The 21,417-nt window shown below is 41.5% G+C and overlaps 1 protein-coding gene across 1 annotated transcript in view; it reads right to left on the bottom strand.

The window, feature by feature from the left end:
* Positions 1 to 3,253: 3,253 nt before the first annotated feature.
* The window catches only part of PCSK2 (proprotein convertase subtilisin/kexin type 2), a 103,137-nt gene continuing 84,973 nt past the window's right edge, over positions 3,254 to 21,417 (bottom strand). The window contains exons 9-12 of the mRNA XM_072858561.1: positions 12,458 to 12,673; positions 11,058 to 11,158; positions 8,201 to 8,428; positions 3,254 to 3,740 (exon numbers count right to left, since the gene is read on the bottom strand). Of these exons, the coding sequence (XP_072714662.1) occupies positions 3,254 to 3,740; positions 8,201 to 8,428; positions 11,058 to 11,158; positions 12,458 to 12,673 (1,032 nt within the window). The remainder of the gene's footprint in view (positions 3,741 to 8,200; positions 8,429 to 11,057; positions 11,159 to 12,457; positions 12,674 to 21,417) is intronic.

Genomic DNA, 21,417 nt, shown 5'->3' on the forward strand with positions numbered 1-21,417 from the left:
TGGAGCCAGCAGGTTTGAACCACCTAAGTAATTCCCAAAGCTCTTCCTAGCCTGCGGCCTTAATCTTCTATGTCCCACCATATCACAGAGTTAACATAAAGCCTTCATCTGTTGCTATCAACTCTTTTGGAGGCTCACGTTTATTTTCTCAGTATCCAGCGTACCCGGGATACAAATTTCCTTATCAGTATAAAAAGCAGAGGCAAAGGAAGTCATCCCCATTACAGCAGCATATTACCTCCCGTGTACCTTTGGATAGGCAATGATGATAGGACCTGCCAGTTTACAACAGCTCTTTATTTTACTCATATTATAAAACATCATGACAGGGCTTTAGTTAAACAGTGTTCACCTGTTTCAAATCATAAGCTTCATTTTCCCCTTTATTATAAATACTAACAAATTAATTTATTTTCCATCAGCAATACCATAAAAACTTAGTCTAACTGCACATATTTTTCAGCAATCCCCTGATGCAAAAATCCTGAAGAATTTGAAGTAGATCTCTATATTGTATATACATTTAGTTTTATATATACTTATATCAAAACTCACCATTTCTGTATATCACTCATTATCGTGATCTTTCACTTAATAAATTATGTCAGCATTATGAAATATGAACAACCATCTAGTTATTTTGCTGCTTTATAAGATATTTAATGATTGAACAGAGAACTGCAAAATTACATGAATGCAATGTAAAGTCATGTACACGTTCATTGAAGATTTCCACATGGATTTTTCATATTCCAAAACTTTTTCCACATTTTAGAAGTCCTTCAGAAGCTTCCAGTTACCTCTTTCTTTGAACACATACACACAAAAAGTAATGATGTGCGTATATGTATTATACATTACATACCATATGTAGTTCTGTATATATTTATAAGCAAATATATGTAACATACTCTGAATACACATATCGTATGTAATATATATATACAGAGAGAGAGATACCACAGGTGTGTCGTATGTATTTAGACATACAGGTATATGCATAAATATATATATATGGTAAATTCTTCCCTCTGATATATATACGCTGCTCTTTCTGACAACTGGGTGCCTTCCACGGAAACCTACTGCCATCAGCACGATCCGTTCACTTCCAAAGACATGAGCAAACCTGTCCCCAGCCCATTTAACTTCAGTGAGTTTTGGCTCATGCCTCATGAACTCCAGTTCATGCTTTGAAATGTACCCATATTGTCCTTGGGTTAAGTTTTAAATCACCAAATTAAACACAATCAACACTATAATGTATTTGAACAAATAACCAAGAGCACTTCAAAAATAAAAATCACACGGGGCCTGATTCTTTTCCTGCCGACGCCTGTTTTATCCCAGTGTGATTCGATTGCCCAACGGGACTGCTGCACGCAACGAGGAACCTGTGAGTAGTGCGAGGCTGCGTGTCTTGGCTTTAGAGTGTAAGTCACATAGACTTTGAGTAGGTTGAGCTGTTTATTTTGCATTTGGATTTGTAAAAGAAAGAACAGGCCTTTTGTGGAAAGATAAAAGATGGATATTCACTAGAAATAACAGCATAGATTATACATTTTTAAGTGAAATGTGTGCACCATATAACCTTCGGGTTATGTTTTCAATTTGTTAGATAAATATTTACTTACTGAATGTGTTTCTACTACTATGCACCTGATTAACCAGGACAACTCTTATTAAAATGTTTTAGATGAATACTCTGCATATTAAAAATACATAATAAAATTCTGAAACTAGTCACTGCTAAAAAGTAGATCTTGGATCCTGCAAAGATCTGAAGCACCTGCTTAAAATTAGAATTTGAGTAGGTCCACTGATGGCCTTTACTGTGAGCAAGTGCCTAAATATTTGCAGAATCAAGACCCTGTATTATTCAAAGGTTAAATTTGGGATCTCACACCTGAGAACATGTAGTGGTTACTACCATGAGTAATCCCCACTGAGGAGAATGTTATGTCTTGTGGCAATAGCCAGAGCAGACTCCGAGGACAAGAGAGACTAACTTTACTCATGTATGAAAAGTGAAGGTGGGATTGACTCTTTGAACAGCAAAGAGCAATGATTACCAATGAATCTTCCCAAACACACTACATTTTATTTCCCAAGAAGGCCAACTTTGCATTACACATTAATAACTTAGGCATATTTTTCTCCTTAAAATATATTTGTATAACATAAAAATAACAAATCTCTATTTTTAAAAATGAAATTTGAATAAAAAATTGCTTTGGGTCTGAAACTGCGAACTTCAAATTTCTCCCACAGCAATTTACTGACAGCCAGGTTGTAAACCCCAGAAAATGGGGGTCTGTGGTTGGAAATGCTGACACAGCCTCATCTTACGCTGCTGCAGTACATCTCAGATGAGCAGATGCACTTTTGCGCACAGGTTGCCAGAAATCCTACGGCTCATTCCCTATGTGCTCGTTCTGCTGTAAGATGATAAATTAATTTAAATTGCCAAAATTAAAAAAACAAAACAAAAACCAAAACTGGAACTTGTGCTTCTAGAATGCCTTAACCCTGTTTGCAAAGCACTTCCCCTCGTCACCCAGCTTTGGCATCACTTTGCCTTCCTTATTGCATGCCTGTTGAACCACTCTGTGGCTGAAGTGTTAGCATGTATGTTGTACAAGTGTATATATTAAAGAAAACTCTCAAAAGAAGTGGATTTCTGCAAATCGGATTGGTAAATTTTCTGCATCTCTGGATTCTTTCTTTTTGTAGGGTCTAGTGCTAGTTTGGTTGAACCCAATGGGGCAAGTCCCACTGAAGTCAATAATGCAAAAGGAGCTGTTAGACGTTCAAAGATCTCTCCAGCCAACCTCTGTGTGATTCCCTCTCTCACAATAATTTTTTAAAATGTGCCCATTATCAGCAACTGCCAATGTTAAAATTCACTCTTTTTTTTAATACAACATTTACCACAAAAATGTGAAGGGAAAAGCCATCAACATGTTTGCAGGTTATTACCTATTCGTATGACACAAAAGAAAAATCATTTACAGTCACAAACTGTACATAGTATTCGGTGGGGGACAGTATATTTGTGGTTTAGAGTAAAAAAAGGATTGCTTCAGTGGTAAATAAAATAATTATTGACGAGATATAAGACTTTAAAATCAAGAAAGTGTGATAATTTGGCTACAGAGACGATCATTGTAATATGTCTAACACAGACGTTTGGATAGTAGAAAGGTGAGTAGAGGGATCTGGGGAAGGAAAGACACCGTCATGCAGAACAGCACTAGTTCTTGCTCAGTATACTCTTCAGGCTTCTCTCCACTGCTTCATCTAATTCTTCTTCCAGCTCTTCCTTCTTGGACATGGCCAGTTTGGACTGATAATCTTTTACTATTTGGTCTATATATGGTGCGCTCTGAGTGCCGTGCAGCATCAGTGTCCACTCCTTCAGCACGCCCCGCTGTGGCAGACTGCCAACAAACCCAATCTCTAGAGCCCAGGTGCCTCGGGGGTCTTCTCCCCAAGTGTGTGTGGTCATGAAAGGCCATTTGTCAAAACCCACCTTGGAGTCGTCATCCCTGGGACGCCGGCTCAGTAAAATGGACTTTGTTCCCATTGGCGAGGTCATGTTGATGTTGAGATCTCCTCGCCTAGTGGAATTCACAGTTATAACTGCTTGGACGTGTTCAAGGTATCGGACAAAGTTTTCCTTCCCCTCACAAGCATCAGTTGTAAGCGTGAGAACCAGCTTGCCACTTGGTGGTATCTTTCTGCAGTTCAAAAGAAAATTAAGCAAATTAAAAGGATACAGACAGCATGACATGGCTAATTCTAAAACTACTGGGTTTTGGTGCCTCACAGAAAAACCCATGCTATTTTCCTTATTAATACATGGAAAAGTAAGGAAATAATAGTTGCAAACTTAGCCAGAAAGAGAACATTCTCTTTTTAGAAAATGATATCAAAACCTTAATTTGAAAATACATTATGAAATGTACACCTACACAAAGAGAAGGAATAGAATTAAGTACATACTGCTATTTAAGAACTATTAACATATTTAATCACTGCCTTTACTTATCACTACTATACTGGCTAATTGCATAATAATGTGTATATTCAGTAGAAGAACTGTGAGCAGTCAGTTGTGTCAGACAGTCACCTTAAAAGACAGCAGCGAACGGCTGTCTGGAGTCAGAGAAGCCAGTTGCCCCACGTTTCAGTGCAGTCAGGTTAAAGCCTACATCCTTGTTCTGATTTGGAAACCAGCACAAACATGGGATCCCAATTTCAGCTCACTTGAAAAATATTTTTCCATTAAAAATTGCTATCCTTGAACTGCTCCCATACAGGAGCGCACACACAGAGGAAACAAGTTGCACTTGTTTACTGAGTTGCCAGTGCTGCACCTTGAAGTCACAAGTTTCTTGGTGATTATAATTCAGTCCTTATGAAGGCAAACTCACAATTAACTGAAGGACATTTGTCCCAAGTATTACCAGAAAACTAGACCTGCAGATGGAACACAGGCTCAGTCCTGTGCAAGGTGCATCCATGCCTTCCCAGCTCTCGCAGAGGAGGCCAGGAGCCACTGTGCACTGCGTAGTCCCACTCAGGATCCCAGTGCAGGTCCAAGGGCACTTGTGCCTGGCCCAGGAGCAGCACCCTGCCAGCAGCAGAGGCTGCCAAGCAAGCACCTGCTAAACCTCTCGGGGTCAGGATGCGAGTGGCAATTACCAATTGCCTCAGAAACTGGCTAGCAAACTATGCTGGAAGTGTAAACAAAAGTCTCTGTGTCTTCACCATCAGTGAGGTGTGAGCAGTGTGACGCTTTCCTCTGTCTAGAAGAAATACTTGAAAAACAAGAATTACTGGAATCATTAAAACAGGGAGTAAGTCACAAAAGACTCCCGTCAGCTTGTCATTACCTCTCCCAGTGGCTTCTCCATGACCTAGGTTTTGCAGTAAAATAAGAGAGAGAGTCCCTTTTAAAGGGCATTCACCACACTGTGGTAATGAATACATTCTTTTCAAAAGAAATGAGTACCAGCCTTTTCCCTTTGCTAATGAAATAGTGCATCCTTCAGAGACCAGTGAAAGCGTTTCATTCAAGCCTAGCTTCCAGGAATTCTCTTCTTCCTGAGATGAGCTCCAGGTATTACAGCTTAGTACATCACTAATTGGCTCAGGCCAGTCTCTGCCCCCCTTTCATAGAGTACTGCCTTCTTGAGAGTACTTGCAGAGTAAAAAGGTCCAGGTCCTCAAGGCATTTAAACACTTACCTTAAACTGAAAAACCTGTGTTGTTCTGAAGCTTATGGATGCCCTGGAGCAGAAGCTGGTATAACATAAATATTGTATAGCTAAAATACTTGAACATGTAATTATAATACCCTCAAGATTTATTTTGTGTGCCAAAGCACAAGGAAAATGCACTATATGCCAGCCAGAGGTGAAGGATCGTAACCTCACAGTTGCCATACACTTGCCATTTCTCTGCACGGGAAACATTGTCCTCAACGCAATCGGAATTCATGTTGCCTCATAGCAATCTCACACAGTGGACAAAGCTTTGTCAAACAGTGCTTCGTTCCAACAGTTGTGATAAGTGCTTTCTATCTCCTCCAGTAAATGAGGGAGGACCACCACAGTGTGAGTCTTTTCTATCTATCAACACCAAAACCCAAAGAAATAAGAGCAGTGTTACCACTCCATCTGCTTTGCAGACAGCCTGACAGCTGCAGACAGCTTTTCTCTCCACCTTCGTAAGTGCTGCAGCGCAAAATTATCTCAGCTCTCTAAAACACATGAGGAAAGGCTTGCTCTGTTTCCCCCTTTCCTATTAATTAGGATCCAATACTCTCTGCTTCGCTAGACTAATTACTATAGTCCAGGTGAATTTCCCCAAAGAAACAAAGAACCAGGGGTGGTGGAAAAAGCTGACACGAAAGGAGCAGAAGAGCTCCACACCCTCACAGTGTACCGCTGCCCAATTTATATATATATATATATATATAAAAATTTATATATATATATATTCACTTTTGCATGAAGTGTAGTACCCAGAGATGAGCAGGGGGAGCTAACTGCTCTCTAGAAGCACACTCCCATGTTCCTGTTCCTCAGCTAATGGACTATGATTGTCCTAAATCATTTTTGTACCTCCCTTGGACCAGCCAGGCTCAGACTTGTCCATTTTTTTTCTTTTTGCTGACCCAACAAAAATCCCTCTTCAGGGAAAGTTCCTATTGCTAACAAGTGTTTCTACATGCAGCAGAGAAATGCTGCACTTCAACTACTGATTGCTTTCAGCACACTGTATATTCTAGGCTGTCAATTCTTTCCTGGCCTGTTTCTGCTAATTGACAATGCTCCTGTGGTACACACTTCTGTATCAACTACTCACCTACCTAAATATATACTGAATATGTACTTTATATCTACAAATACCTGTATCTATATAAACATATATAGAATATATATATAGAAAATGTTGCTCCAGGAAAGCCAAACTGGAAAAATATCCCCATTATCCATGGCAGAACTGCAGTGTAGTTTTCATTTCCAAGGAATCTCTGGAGATGCTGGGACTTCACTAGTTTTATTTACAGTGTAATTCAAAAAATGTAAATGTTGCAAGTCATTTTTCTTCTTATGTCCTGTCAGTGTTTCATTTGGGGCATAAATATTACAGCAGTACTATTAACATACAGATGTATCGGGTAATTATAGGGGGACACCCATACAGACTGCACACGGAGACTCACTGCAGTAGAGCTACGAGTCTTAGGTCGTGACTGACTTGGCTGAAATAACTTGGCTGCTTTTGTATGCGTTCAAAATCTCTTCTTTACAAATCTGTGTGCTGTAAGCACAAAGCCTGTTCTGGGTGCTCTTCTCAAAAGACACCGATACAAGGCAATGTATTTCTCAGCTCTGGAGCCTGTTGGGCAATGACAGCTATAGGGAAGCTTTACTGCAGTTCCAGATCCCTGGGCTGGAGGAAATGCACCATCACCTCTGCTTTTCTATCCATTTACCAGCAGAAACGGGACAGAAAAACAAAGGCACAAGGAGACAATACCTACTACATAGCACTTACCCAACTCTGGCTCAGTCTGCTGCCAGAATACCTCTATCACATTGTCTAATGCATGGAGCCAAGCCTACAGAAAGAATTTTTCTCTCTTCCTCTAGGATGATCCCCATCTCAATAAATGGGGCTGCACTAAGATAAATGAGATGATTTGTCTGTATTTAAATCATGAATAAACTAGAGATAGCTCAAAATTAGCTTCAGCACTCTCTCATTTGTTTCCTACCTGTGAGCGTGCGCAGGCCAGATAAATTAAAACTCAGATTTCAGCTGTAGAACCTTGGATCCTGCAAATACAAACCCATCTGGAGGTTGGGAACAAACTTACTCTTTGCCTGGCTGAGCTATGTGCCAGGGTGGCATATTGGTTTGCTTTCTTTTTCCAACAGAATAATGATGCCTTCAAAAATGGCACTGAAAAGTCAAATTTCAAATGGTATAGACACAAACTGGCCATTATTGGATTAGTATTTCAAATAATTGAATTTAACTATAGCTGTTGCAGTCAATTAGTATTAATTCATTCACTTGTTGACTCATTCATTTTAGCACATGAAGATAAACCAGAAAATAATTTGACTACCTAGCCTACAATTAGAGATTTGAAGAACATAAACCAAACACAATTAAATGCTGTAGTGTTTAGACTGAATCACTGGTACCTGTAGATGATTGTTTCAGTCTTCTGGAGATAAAACTGTCTGCTGGAATATGTCACAAGGAGATAGGACCTGGCTGAGAGATATTTCATGGGGCAGCAGTTCATGTAATTTACAATGCCAGCCTCCCAGATTTTCACTTGTGCAAAGGCTCTTTATTCACAGAAACTTTGGCACAACAAACATACCTGTAAGTACTCAGGAGAAATGGATGTTGCTATTAACACTACTGGCACTAGCAATGATGATACAGATGAGCTGTAGAATGCACTCCTCCAGCAAACCAGGAACTGAAAGATCATGTAGTTTATTTTATCAACTTACTGAAATAGTTGGAATGCTACGTTAGGCTTTCTTAGAACAAAATTTTCCTTATGTTTCTTTGACTATCTATGTCTCTGTCAATGTATTTGCATGCTTGTGGTCTCCTAAATGCCTGGAAGAAGCCAAACACATATACTAGACTATTCACTTACTCAGGTTCCTGTATTGACCCTCCAACACAATGGAATCTCTCAGGAACAGTCTTCCAGTCTTTCGCCATCTTAACCATTGCTCCTGCATCTAGGACACCATAGCCAAACAAATGGTTGAATTCCAGCCCAACGCCATTCCTACGCCATTGATGAACCTCATCATGAAGCTGGTTCCTCTTGGAGGTGAGCACTGTCAGATGCTGCATGTCTCTCCATGTCAGATCCAAGCTGTGGAAGAGCAACATGGAAAACAAACAGTACAGTATTTCCAAGCAGATATTAAAGAAAGACAGTGTGCCTGAGTAAGCCTTTTGGTAAAATTTGCTTCTATGAATCACACAGAAATTGTATCTATACACATATCAGTAACAAAGCTTCTGTTGATTTCAGTCAGAACAAGAATAGGTTTTAATTGTATAGTACTTCCCCAAAATATATTCCCCAAAATTGCAAAATCATTTCTGATTGTTTCCCTGTTCTTGAAAACAACTGCTTTTAACTACACATTATAGATCCACCATGCAATTTTTAAGCTAATAAAATGAATAGGATATTATACCAGATTCTGAAAAGAATACAAAAAGAAAAGGATGATGACAGAATTTCGCCTAGCCTTCCTCTTAAATCTTGCCCTCTTTTCTTTGCCTGCTCCTCCTGCTTCTCCCATGGACCTTCCAAGATTCACCCAGAGAAGCCCCAATCTGATGAAGCTGATGAGCTATAACAATCAAGGTGTCAGTAATTTCAGTATTCTGTGAATACGGGTATATGGGCTGTGGGTGGCTGTAGGTTTGCATTGTAAGGTATGTAGAAGTTTGTCACCCGTGATGTACTAACATGGATGGATGCAGTTAAGTAACATTTGTCTAGATCCGATGATCATTTTTCATCATCAGCTCTTGTCTTCCTAGATTTGCAGTGATTATGATGACAGGAAGGGCACTTAGAAGTTATTATTCTGGAAGCCTTAGAACTGACATTCTAGTTCTACATAACTAAAGCTATTCCAGTTGTTTTATGATGAACTCTTTCAACATTACAATATGTCTGATTCAAACCATCAATCTAAAAGGATCTGCTCTTCAGCTTTCTGTGCCCCAAGTAATAAGCATGTGTGCACGCTGAATGTACACCAGAATAGCCAATTACTGTCATTTTTCCAAGGTGACACAAGATAGCTGAACACCAGATATCACTTGCATCGTTCTTATTGAAACCTTTTAAGAGCTGCTACATATTTTAAAACCGTACTTTCCATTTCACAGATTGGTCTGTTTTTAGAGATGTCAGACATATATTGTATATGAGCTGAGAGATGTATGGCAGGCAGCAGTTGTCTGCATGGGAAATTGTTAGCCATTCCTGTGAAGGCTAGTGTAACTCATCCAGGGTAGCTCTGCACACTAAAATGGAGGTTTAATAGAGCCAGCCTGGAAGGAGAGAGGAGACACTGACAATTCTTTCTATCTTCCCCTCCCACCCCCACCCTTCTTCTCAGCAAAGGCTAGAAACTCAGTTGCAAAGCAGGGGTATTAGTCTAATTTCTGCTCGGGATAGTTTGGTAAAAGTAATTCCAGTCTTCATGGATAGCCCAAATGAAGAGGAATAGTAATTGTTACTGAGATACTAAGGTTGTAGTCCAGGTTAAACATGCAGTGGTCAGAAAATTCATTAAACCTTTATATTTTTATGGCCATAATTATTTATTACAACATGGCTGTCCCACTGAATGAATTTGACAGTAGAAGGATTGATCATCCAAAGTTCAACACTTGGGGTGTGTGTGTTTTACATGTATAAAACCTGAAAAATGAGACCTGGCCCAAGTCATGCTCTAAGCACAACTATCATTGCTCTGCTAATGATAGAAACTTTGTCTGCTCTGACAAATCTTCATTATTCTGCATACTGTTGAAGAAAACTATGTATATAGTGCTTACTTCATGCCGTGGTTACAGCAACTGAAGCTGTATACCTGAGCAAATGTTGTCTCACTTCATAAAATCATTTAACACAAAGTAAAAAGATGGTATAGGTTATTGTAAGGAAAACTTTTCCTAATCATTAGAGAAGAAGATAATGAAGCAAGATGCACAAAAAGTCTCCAATGTCATGAATAGCATGGAGATGGTAAATAGACAATGGATATTTATTCTTTCACACAGCAGAGCAATTATGTAGCACAGAAGGAAATTACCAGCAATGGGTTAAGAACAAACAAAGGAAACATTCCCCACCACCACTGCCAAAAACTACTATTACTGTGGAACTGATTGCCACTGGATGATACGGGTGCCAAATACAGACAAGTTGAAAAAGAGTTAGACAAATTCAAGGAAGATAAATCTGCCTGTGGCTATTAAACAGCATAGGCTGACTGCTCTCTCTCCAAAACACTGATTGCCAAAGCTGTTCTTGAAAGATTGCTCTTAATCCCCGTTTGTTGTACTCTCCGCTAAGCATCTGTCATTGCAGACAGTACAGGGCACAAGATGAACTCCTGTCTGATCCTACAGGTTTGTTCTTATGTTTTTGTAGGCTGGGCATTCCCCACTGGATATGTGGAGAAATGAAATAATCTCTCCATCCAAACAGTGCTGGAGAAGACAAACCCCTGGAAGCAGTGGATGGTGAGGACACAGAGAGCGAGTCAGCCAACATTTTTCTGTTATATGGCTTTGGCAAGACTGTCGCTCCATCTGTAAGCTACCAAGCACGTCACTACTGTAGCAGGCAGCTTGTTAGCTGCTCGTTCTAGCCCTGCGCCAAAGACAGCCAACTTGCATGATGAACGACATTAAACAAACTGCAGGCCCTCTCCTCTCTAGAGCTCACAAGGAATTTCTCAACAGCATACTTAGCCTCCAGGGCCAAGGCGAACACTCCGGCTGCTTCAGGGGCAGCTGCAGACGTTCCCGAGTGACGCAGGGTGCAGTTGCCATATAAATCCGTTGTAGCCTGCAATGATATTAGATGTAATTAATGAAACTAGATAGTCCATTTTCCTTGCAGCTACAGACTCAGAAAAATACAGAAAGTGGAGTTTGTGCCCTTGCTCTTTGGAGTACTTGTGTGTTTCCTCCTAGGATCTGTTTTCTTCTTTACAATAGTGTATCAATTTAAAAACACAGTGAGACATAGTTACAGAAGGTGTGAATGCAAGAATAAATTGTGATGTAGGAAAACAATGTTAATTACCACTTAGAAGTCATAAACTCATATGGATGTCATTTATTTCCTATGAACACAGTCTAACCAAAGGCCTTAAATTCCCTTGTGGTTATCAGAAGGATTTGAAACTAGAATTGTTAGCAGTATTGAGCTTTCTAACATTTGTGCAGCTCCAGAACCAACAGCAGTACCAGGCTGCCATCTTCTATGCAGATTTGTGACTAGAAGAGACCAGAAGGAAACCTTAGAAGTACATTTTATGGTGATAATTACAAAGGCGCCACAGATCATCTTGGCTGATATCAGCAGAGAGCTGATACCAAGACAGAAACCAGTATTTTTCCATCTGCTATTGCACAGGGGCATTTAGGATGGTACAATGCGTCTTTGGGTTTGAGATGGGTTCAAGGAAAATGTAGAGAGGCTTTTGGCAAAGACTGACCTTGAGTTACTACACCTGAATTTTCCACTCTGAATTAGACCATGTCCTGGCTAGTCTGAAGGTGCTGAAGAGCAGTGATCAGTACAGAGGAAGAGAATCCCAGTTAATACTTGAACAGAAACTGTGTATTTTCCAGTTGTAGGTACGGCCCTGTAGGAGACTTGAGTACAATGCTCCACACTGCTCAGTACAAGGACTGAGGGTGATCTGAACCCCCACATTTCTTCTGTAGGTGACAATGTCCTTCTGCTCCGTGCAGCTTCTAGTACAGCAGAAGTCTGGTTCATGACCACTCTGCCAGTACAAGTAAGTATGATCTCAGATGCTGACACTTTTCATTTAGATTTTTACAGAGACCTTTTATCACACTGTCTTCTGGAAAGAGTGCAATTGAATTTCTAAATCTGGTTTCTGATAAAAGAAAGCACCAACTATATGAAGCTCTAAGAAATGGAAGATCATTGCTTTTCTCAATATTAATCCCACATCTCCTCAGCTGACAGTTTTGGCACGATCACATACTGCACATGAGAAAATATCCATCTCAACAAAGGACCATCTGCTGCTCCAAAGCAGACAGAGTTGTAACAGGTCGTGGGAGTGCACAAAGACAGCAGCAACAGGACAATAATATCTGGACTCACCACGCCAGCCTCTGGATTTCTCTTCCTCCCATTACTAAAGGTGGAGGCTAAGGTTGAAGAGCAGCTTTCATCATACAGAGCTGTCCGTCCATCATTTATAGCAGAATTGATGGAGATTGTCCACATACTTGATGCATAACCGTCACAGTTACAGTCATCATAGCTGCCCCCATCTCCAGAGGCCCAGACATAGATGCTTCCTTTGCCGCCTCGGCCCTGTGAAAGGGGAAAATTGACCCTCTTGGGTTAAATTGCAAATAGGACATAGCAGCTACTTTAAACCACGCATCTAATTGTAAAGCTAGGCATCTATAAAGGAGAAAATTGGTCCAAACAAAATATAAATCAAACTTAAGCTGAAATAACATGGACTTCTGCAGGTTATTAAATCCGGTTAACTGGCAGCCACAGCCAGTTCTACAAGCTTATGTACACAGAGTACTTCCATTTATCTCCTGTTTTGCTTGACGCCCTGAAGGCTCCTGTGCCAGATGCTAAGACATTTTATGGATTCATTAGCGTTTATGTCAAGGTCTAAGTGCTATGAGGAAAGCATTCTTTTAAAAGGGATATAGGTCATCTCACACACTGGGTTTGTAAGATCCAATTAGGTTCAGGCAATGGCTAAAAAACTCTGTAAAACTGGCACCTTTTTCTCTCAATAGATTCTTCTTCAAAGGTATCACTGACTCAGAGCTGGTTTTCTGACAAAGCAGCTTCTACTACTAAGCAGAAAATAAAGTTATGGGACCATATGAATCATCTACAGAAAGACGGTCTACCAATTACACTGAGAAGGCAAGAGATGGACGGGAGAGACTGAAGCTGAAGGGCAGCTATGAAGGCTTCACATTAGTTAAAGGAAAGAAATCCGTATCCTCTCCCCAACTTCCAGATAGGCAAGGAGTGGGAAGGGATCAACTCAGCTCCTTCTTCTCATCCCATACTAAGAAAGAGGTAGGGGTGGCCTGGAAGAGGGTTAGACCCGAGAACACTGACACTCAGGGAAAGATCAGTGCTACTGAACCTGAAGCTCAGATCTCCCACTGATTCCAGCGCAGCCACCACTTCTCTCTGCATTTAGTCTAATGTAACCCGATGTTTACTTCCAACAGCACCAGAAGGGCGCAAGGCCTCAATTTAACATACTGTTTATATGCATTGGGCAGAAGGTAAGAAAAAAAATCTCTTCTGGCCTCTTCATTGTCCGGCATGAAATGGAAGTTAAAGAATACACAAACATAGCAACCTGCAATGGTATTTTAATAGGGAACCTTTTCTGCCAGGAATTTAAACCAAATCTGAGCTCCCAGCAGTAGCTTCTATTTTTCACCATACCCCACTGAACAGAGCAACCTCATTATTTCAAGCACGTTAGTGAGTTGCATTATAATCCACTGAATTGCCCAGCAGGTTTGCTGCCACTGGGGTACAGAACATCTCAGGACATAGATTTTCATAATAAAGATGACGACTATGAAAAAGCTTACTGAAATCAGTCTAAGAACTCCCACAAAGATCTGAGATCAATCATTTGAGTTTAAGGGATGAGGATACTGTTGCAAAAATATATACTCTAAGAACAAATAATTCCAGCAAATTATTTTTAAAAAATTAAAAAGATCAGCATAACAAGAACAGCTATGCCTTTTTTCCCTTTGACTTTTTCCCCTACAGGGCCTAACCCTGGGCTTTGGACTCACTTCAGAGGCTACATCCCAAACGTGCCATCACGCCCACATATACCATCACACCACCTTGCCACCATCTGCCTCTTTTGGACAGCCTTGGTGGCAGCTCAAGCACATCTCTGTCTGTCCCAAAAAGGCAGGCTGCTGCCCAATGCAGAGAGCAGGTGGCTGCTGATGCCAGGAATAGGATGTTTGGCATGTACAGACCTGTTCTTAAACAACCTTTTCCTTCCAGCCATTTTAAAGGGAGAGGAAACATTTCATTTTCATGGGATAAATTCACAAAAGGAGCTTGGTGCCTGGAAGTTAGCCTCTGCAGCGTTCAGCATGGGGAAGCAGACTTAGCCCTGCTCGGCAAATTGTTCCATGCTGCCAAAACTGGGTATTGCTGCGCAGCATTTCACCCCATAAGTGGGATTTGTGGCAGGATGGCAGAAAACAGGCGTAACGGATTGCTGGTGGGGAGCAGGGGGAATCCACGGAGGAACCAAAATTTGGGCTTGAACTCGAGTTTGTGGGTGGAGTTATCCTGCTTGAGTGCTGCTGGGGACAGGTTTTCTGCATGTAATTACTGTAACGTGAGAATGACCTCAGCATATCACTTCTATAAGTGTCGCATCCACAAGTGTGGCTTAGTGTTAAAAACTGTAATTCACCTCTTAACACTCTAATTTCAATTGCTTTTCCATTTTAGCCAGGACTGGAAAGAGGAGCAAACACTACTGGAATAAACTGATAGCAGCTCAAGTGCATTATTTGCAATGATGCTTAGGACTTGCTTCTTACATTCCCCACAGCCAGACCCACAGTAGTTGGATAGTTTGCACTGGCAAACTGTTTGGTAGCTGTCCTCAGGCATCGTTTAATTTGCCAGGCAGAAATATATGGCTTCAGAGGAAGGGAATTTTCAATTCTCTGGATGGTAGCAGTCTGAACCAGAAAAATCTAAGTTGGGTCAACTAAATGACACATTTAAAGCCAACTGAAAACTCCTATTTGCATCTTGACCTTATATGAACCTCAAAAAATTCAGTGATGTCACTCAACTTAGGCTGCTGTAAATTTAGGCCAAAAATAGGACTGGAGAAGGTGGTAGTAATACACACTACAAACACCAGAGGGAGCCTGAAGGAAGAGTCAGGAAGAAGAGAGACGACCAGCAAGACAATAAGATATATTTTAAAGAGTATCTTTCCTCCAGAATCCTGTTGAAACCTGCTAATTTCCCCTAAAAACGATTCACAGCGTGGCACCCACAGTTCTGAGCCATCTGAAGGTGTATCTTAGAGCTGAAAATGGATCTTGGTGCATTTAGTACTAGCCCAAGAGAGGCCCACCTCTCAATTCAGGCTAAACCAGAATTAAATCTTGAGCAAGGCTATATGCTTATAAAGTCACAGGCAGCTACTGAGAAGCTCTCTTTGCAGAAACAGCAGGTTTTCTATTTCCAGTGTCCTTCGTGGGATGTTGTGCTACCAGCATAAAATATCCCTGAGAATTTCTCTTACCCCTTTTCTCATCTTCTAAAGAGCATAATCCCAGAAAAACTTCTTTACTGAACTACGTTGCAAAAGTGAGTTGGCAAGGGACTGCAGCCTAATTCACCTTATGTAACTTCAGGCACATCTTGAACTTTTTTTAAACTTGTTATTGTGTTCATTCATCATGCTTGCTGGGCAAGTGCCTGAGCCAGTGTTTCTCAAAGTTTGGATTGTTGGATCACACTATCCAGATAAAAATAGGTGGTATTTGACAAATAAATCTCCTCCAGCTTCCCTGACCCTTCCCATCAAGGCTGGCAAGTGCCTGTGTGAATAACAGCTGGGCCTCTAACATGGCACAGCCTCTGCCTTGGCTCCTCTAGTTCACCCACTCCCACCCAGCCATTGGAGTTGCTAAAGATGGATGGAAGGAATATAACCGTCTTTACAGCGCGTTTCTGATGCCCTTTGGCTTTGGCCTAATCCTTCAGTCATAGATCAGGACTAATGGTTTCCAAACAGTACAAGCTAAAAACAAAGAACGGGCTCCTGCCCTAAAAAGCCAAGTACCAGGGAACAACAGCCTCGGGACACTGGCAGGCAGATGCGCTCAGGATAAGAAGAAAAAAAAAGCAGCACCTGTGAGGAGGTTTTTTTTTAAGGCACAGTGAAAAGGTATTTCAGGATAAGAACAGCCAAATGGTTTGCTGATGTTTATGGACTGTCCCACGTCTAAGGAAGAAAATGCAGATGGAGCACATTTGAAAAAAATATGAAAAATTATAGAACTGGAAGTTGCTTTCTATAACAAATTCAAAGCACATATTATTTTACAAGCACGCTTCTTTTTGTGTGACACATGATAGCTACTTTGTAATTCTTCCCCTTAACAAAACAGAAGTGTTTCAGCACCTTCTATATAATTTAATAGCACTTTATGTGCCTGCTATGGTAAGAGATAGGCTGGTTTTCCAGGAAAGGCAGAAGATTCTACAGCTTTTTCAAGTCTTTGCTATGGGTCCTACTGACTTTATCAACAGGATTCAGTTTCCATCCCCTATTAATTTCAACAGTATTTTCCTCTGAAAAGAGCGTTTCTTTCTCTTCGGGACTAATTATTTGAAAATCCTTACGTGTTTGGTAATTAAAAACTGCATCCTTCAGTAATGACTGCTAATTATCTCAGAAAGTGTACTTTGCAGCCCAGGCAGGCAATGTGAAATCTCCATCGTGCCCCCAGGCTGGGGCATGCCAAGGCAAGGACGGACTGTGGAAGAGCTGTAGAACCATTTGCCAGCTGTCATGACTTGGCAGGGAGCATTGGGCTGGGCTCTCAAGACATCCAGGAGCCTACGCAGAGACCTGGCTCTGCCTTGGTCTCCCCACCACTCCTGTGCACGAGCAGTCCGGCTATGCAGTGTAAGCCAGCTGGAGACAGTGAGTCCTTGGCATCGCTGAACTGCTGCTCATCTTCTGCACTGCCAGGGTTTTCTGGAGCCTGCCTGCGTGTTCCTGCATCCCTGACACGGTGCCAGCTGGACAGCCCATTGAGCCCTCGCTCTCCTGGCTCCTCCAGCTACCTCTGCATCTGCCAGGCTGATTTGCCGAGAGCAATCTGGTAGCCTGTGACTTCCTGGATCCCTTTGCTCCTTTCCTATACTGATTTCTTGAGGAGTGCTAAAATCTAAAGCAAAATCTAGGCAGAAACACATGCCTGACAGCCAGCCAAGCAATCTCAATTTAACCGCACAGACACCAAAGTTTTAAGCAGGAAACATATTTGGATTTCCAAGGTTTGCCACTGCACATGTTCAGGGGGACAGCTGTCTTGTTTGAGCTGAGTGCCTTAGCACTTCTGCCATGTCCAGCCCTTTCCAAAAGCCTGGAGCTGCTGTACTGTGCCCCAGGAAAAGCCCAGGATGCCTGGCCTGCCCAACACATCCGCAAGTCATGGAGTTCAGCACAGAAGAAACGGCAGCTGGGTTATCCTACTCAAATTCAGCGCTGCTGAAGGTGGTGTCCCTTCACTGTTGGGCTGTCTAACCCTCAGGCATTCAATGGGGAAGGAGGAAAGGCTGTTTTGGTAGGAGCAAGAACTCAGCTAAACACTTGGCTGCTAGAGGCGACCGTCACTTGGAACCATGTTTTAGTTGTGCTTCTCCTGGTTTTGTCCCTTTCACATTTTGTCGCCTTCAATAACTGGCTGTCTAGTTCCTTCTAGCAGATTTCTAAAACTATTTGGGTCAAGTAATAATCACCCAAGTACAAGAGACTGCTGCATCTCAGATTCTCAAAGAACTAAGCCCTATAATTGTTAAACCCTAACAAAAGGCTTTATGTAACTTATTCTAGACTTGGTCACAGAAGAGTACTGAACTCCCAGCCACCAACCCCCAATTAATTGCATAATTGTTAATACCTCCTTTGGCTAAAAATAATGCTTGAGCCATTTTCTATGTATAAATTCCTGTTGAAACTGGATGGACTTCTGTTAGCCAAGAGAAATGAATGGAAAATTACACTTTTGGTAAAGAGAGGGAGCATTAGGTTTCAATTAGGGTTCAGTCCAGCAGGGAAATAGGGAGGGAACTTCGAAAATGCTGAGACAAACCCTTTTAATTATCCATTCCTTTTTTGTTGGATCCTGCGCTGCGTACCGCAAGTGATAATGCATTACTCTAGTCCAACAATTCTGCAGGCATACTTCCGGTATCAATAATATTTGCAAAAATCAATCCCATCCTCTTTTCAGTATTTCTGAGCTAGATTATCACTGAGAAAAAGATTCTAAACATCCAATTTACTTTCCACCAGTGACAATGTTGGTTTCTCTGCCCAGAGCTCCCAACTGGTGCAGTGAACCCTGGCCTCACAGCTTCACCTGTGGCTCTTGCAACACTGTGCAAAGGTTCTCAGTCTTGCTGGGAAGCAAAAGCACATGGCCACTGAGCTGCAGCACAGAGATTAGGCAAAAACACCCTGGGGTCAGAGACAGACAGCAAAATCTACGTTTTGAAGCTACATTATTGTCTTGCCTCCTTAGAAAGCAGTAATTTACACATCAATAAAGAAAATATTTACATTTGGAGCTTACAAATATTGCCATGTTGGCTCAACCTACTGATGCTGCAGCTTTCTGCTCTTTATGTGACAGTTATTTGAGTCCTTGTGAAGGGCAATATTTAACCCTGTCACAGGCCCATGCAAAGCACAAACCTATGACAACCAAGGTCCTGAGTTGACCAAGACATCCCCAAAGAGGCCAGTATCACAACAGAAATCAGTAGCACTTGGGTTTTGCCCCCATCCCATCCTCAGAGGCACATGCCCATTCCCCCATCTGTGGCAGGAAAGCAGAGCGTCACAGACTGATCTCCAAACCTGGGTCACGTACTCAGTGAAAGGTCGTGTCTCCCACCACCAGGTCAGAAAAGCTGGTCATGCTGTTTCACAAAAGCCTGAAAATATCCCCTGTCAGATGAACGGGGGCGACTTCAGAATTCCAAGCAGATATACTCATGTGGGGTTTTAATAAGGTTTGATTTTAGCTTACGTAAATAAGACAAGGCATGGAATTATAATGCATATTCCAGACGCAATAGCAATATGATAGTAAAGGGCTCCCAAGCTATAAAGCTTGCAAGGCTTCCTCAGAAATGGAGTAATCAGATGGTTGCCAGATCATAAACTAATTTCCCTATCCTTACTCGGCTGTTGAGCAAATCAAACTATGTTAGAGGTATCTAACTGCATATACTTTATCAATGTGCTATCTTCAGCATATTTCAAAGAACAATAACACGATGTCTGTGGCCTTGGAGAGTGGCAAATGAGAATAGTTCCTTTCAGTTTTAAGACCATCCTTTCTTCTTTCATTGGGGAGCCCAATTACAGAGCCATGATGAGACTATAAATTCTTAATATTGCTCCCCTGGTAATTTGTACTTGTGCAGCATTTTCTTAGGTAGAACCATATTATGGAAGCAATAACGTTTTCACCAGCACAAGCACAAATGGATCATGTCTTATATATTCTGGCTGAGCCGGAGAATTCTCAAGAAATTAATTCAGTCCATGAGCAACTGCTCACAACCTACTAATATAAAAGTCTACGTCATAAAAATGCAATAGATAGAGACCAGCTTAGCTTGATTACTTCTTTTTACTGCCTTAAATTCCAATAGCTGAAGCTGGAAAGAACTGGACTCATAAAATGGCAAATAAGAAACGTTTACTGGATACTGCATTAAAGACAGGATGTCTCATAAAACATGGGTGGAATTAGTTCTTGAGCTAGTTACCTTTTCCTGTTTGAGATGACTGCTGATACAACTCTGGATGCAAGGTACCAGAGAACAAAAAGTCTATATTTAAGAGTTGTGCTGTCACAGGAATCCCATCTACCGTTCCTATCTCCCCCTCCAAGCTGTCTAGCCCCGAAAGTGGGTAAGCACAGGTCAGACAATGGATATGTAAATCACAAAACATTGCTTTGTCCAGCCATACTATATATAAAACGCTACTACTGGCTCACTCCCCCTTCTCTGAAATGAAAGTATCGCTCAATCAGATGAGATAGCTAGCTGTGCTCAACACTGCTGGGCTGCTTGTTCCTAAGTCCATCATCCTGGTTTCTTGCTCTGCTCTAAATTTTAGTTTGTATTTCTGCACCAGCAATAAAATCCCTCCATAGCTCATCAAAGAAATATATCTGCAAATATGTGACCCAGAGTGAGTAGGAGCGATGAAACTTGAGCATATGAGCGGCCTGGTCTTGGTGCAGGGCTAAGATATCTCAGGACAGCCCAGAACAATGTTAGGTTGGTGATTTACCGAGACTGTAAAGAAACATATACCTTTTCTCCCTAGACCCCATAACCTGCTGCTGACCATAGATGTGGCTCAGACGGAGTCTAGAGGCCAGATAAAATCTCATTAAGGATATCCATTTTTTGCTCCTGGCAAGTGTGTTTAGAGAAAGAGAGCAAGCGACAGAGCGCATTCTCGGGATCTCTCTCATCAGACAGAACAGCATTTGTCCCTTAGCCTGTTGTGGACTATCCTCATGGATCTCTGACTTGGGCACAGTCTAGCGCAGTCTCCTGTTACAGCTGGCAGCCAGCATCAGGTGCCTCACAGACAAGGGCAAGTGCAACACCTCCTCATTAGACAGGTACTAGATACTCACAAGTTTCAACCTGGTCTTTAAAAACTAGAAGCTGTATTAAGTCCTTTCCAATTACGTCCCAAATGTTTTCTAGCAGCTGGAATTTGCATTAGGTAAAATTGTTCGTCTGTGTCAAACCAGTGCTGGTAATTGCCAAACTGCTTGTGTGTATGAAACTCAGTCCCTATTCTCAAGCGCCTGCTAATTCAGCTGTGAGCTCATTTGTCTTTGCAGTGCAACTATCACTATTCACTGACCCAGTCACACTGCTGACTACTGCCCCTGAACAAAAGTCATGAGATACCACAGTGAAGCACAGACTGCGCTAAAAATGCGTGAGATCATGGCTTAATAACAAAAAGCAGCTTGAGTCCCCAATACCTTCTGATTACATGTATTACACTGACACCAAGTTCATGCACACGCCATCCCCTCTGTGTTCAGCCTTAGAAAAGCAGTTATTAAGAGCCCATCAAGGAGTCGCCAATGTAATGGACAGATTCTGCTGTCCTTAATTACGCTATTTTAGTGCTGCCTTTATTTATGCTATTTACCTTAGAAGCGAAGAGCACACTGAAGTGAAGGTAAGATTAAGACAGAAGGTAAGAATTAGCTTAACAG

The sequence above is a fragment of the Ciconia boyciana genome, chromosome 3 (assembly GCF_034638445.1).
Source record: "Ciconia boyciana chromosome 3, ASM3463844v1, whole genome shotgun sequence".
In the NCBI taxonomy this organism is placed as follows: domain Eukaryota; kingdom Metazoa; phylum Chordata; class Aves; order Ciconiiformes; family Ciconiidae; genus Ciconia; species Ciconia boyciana.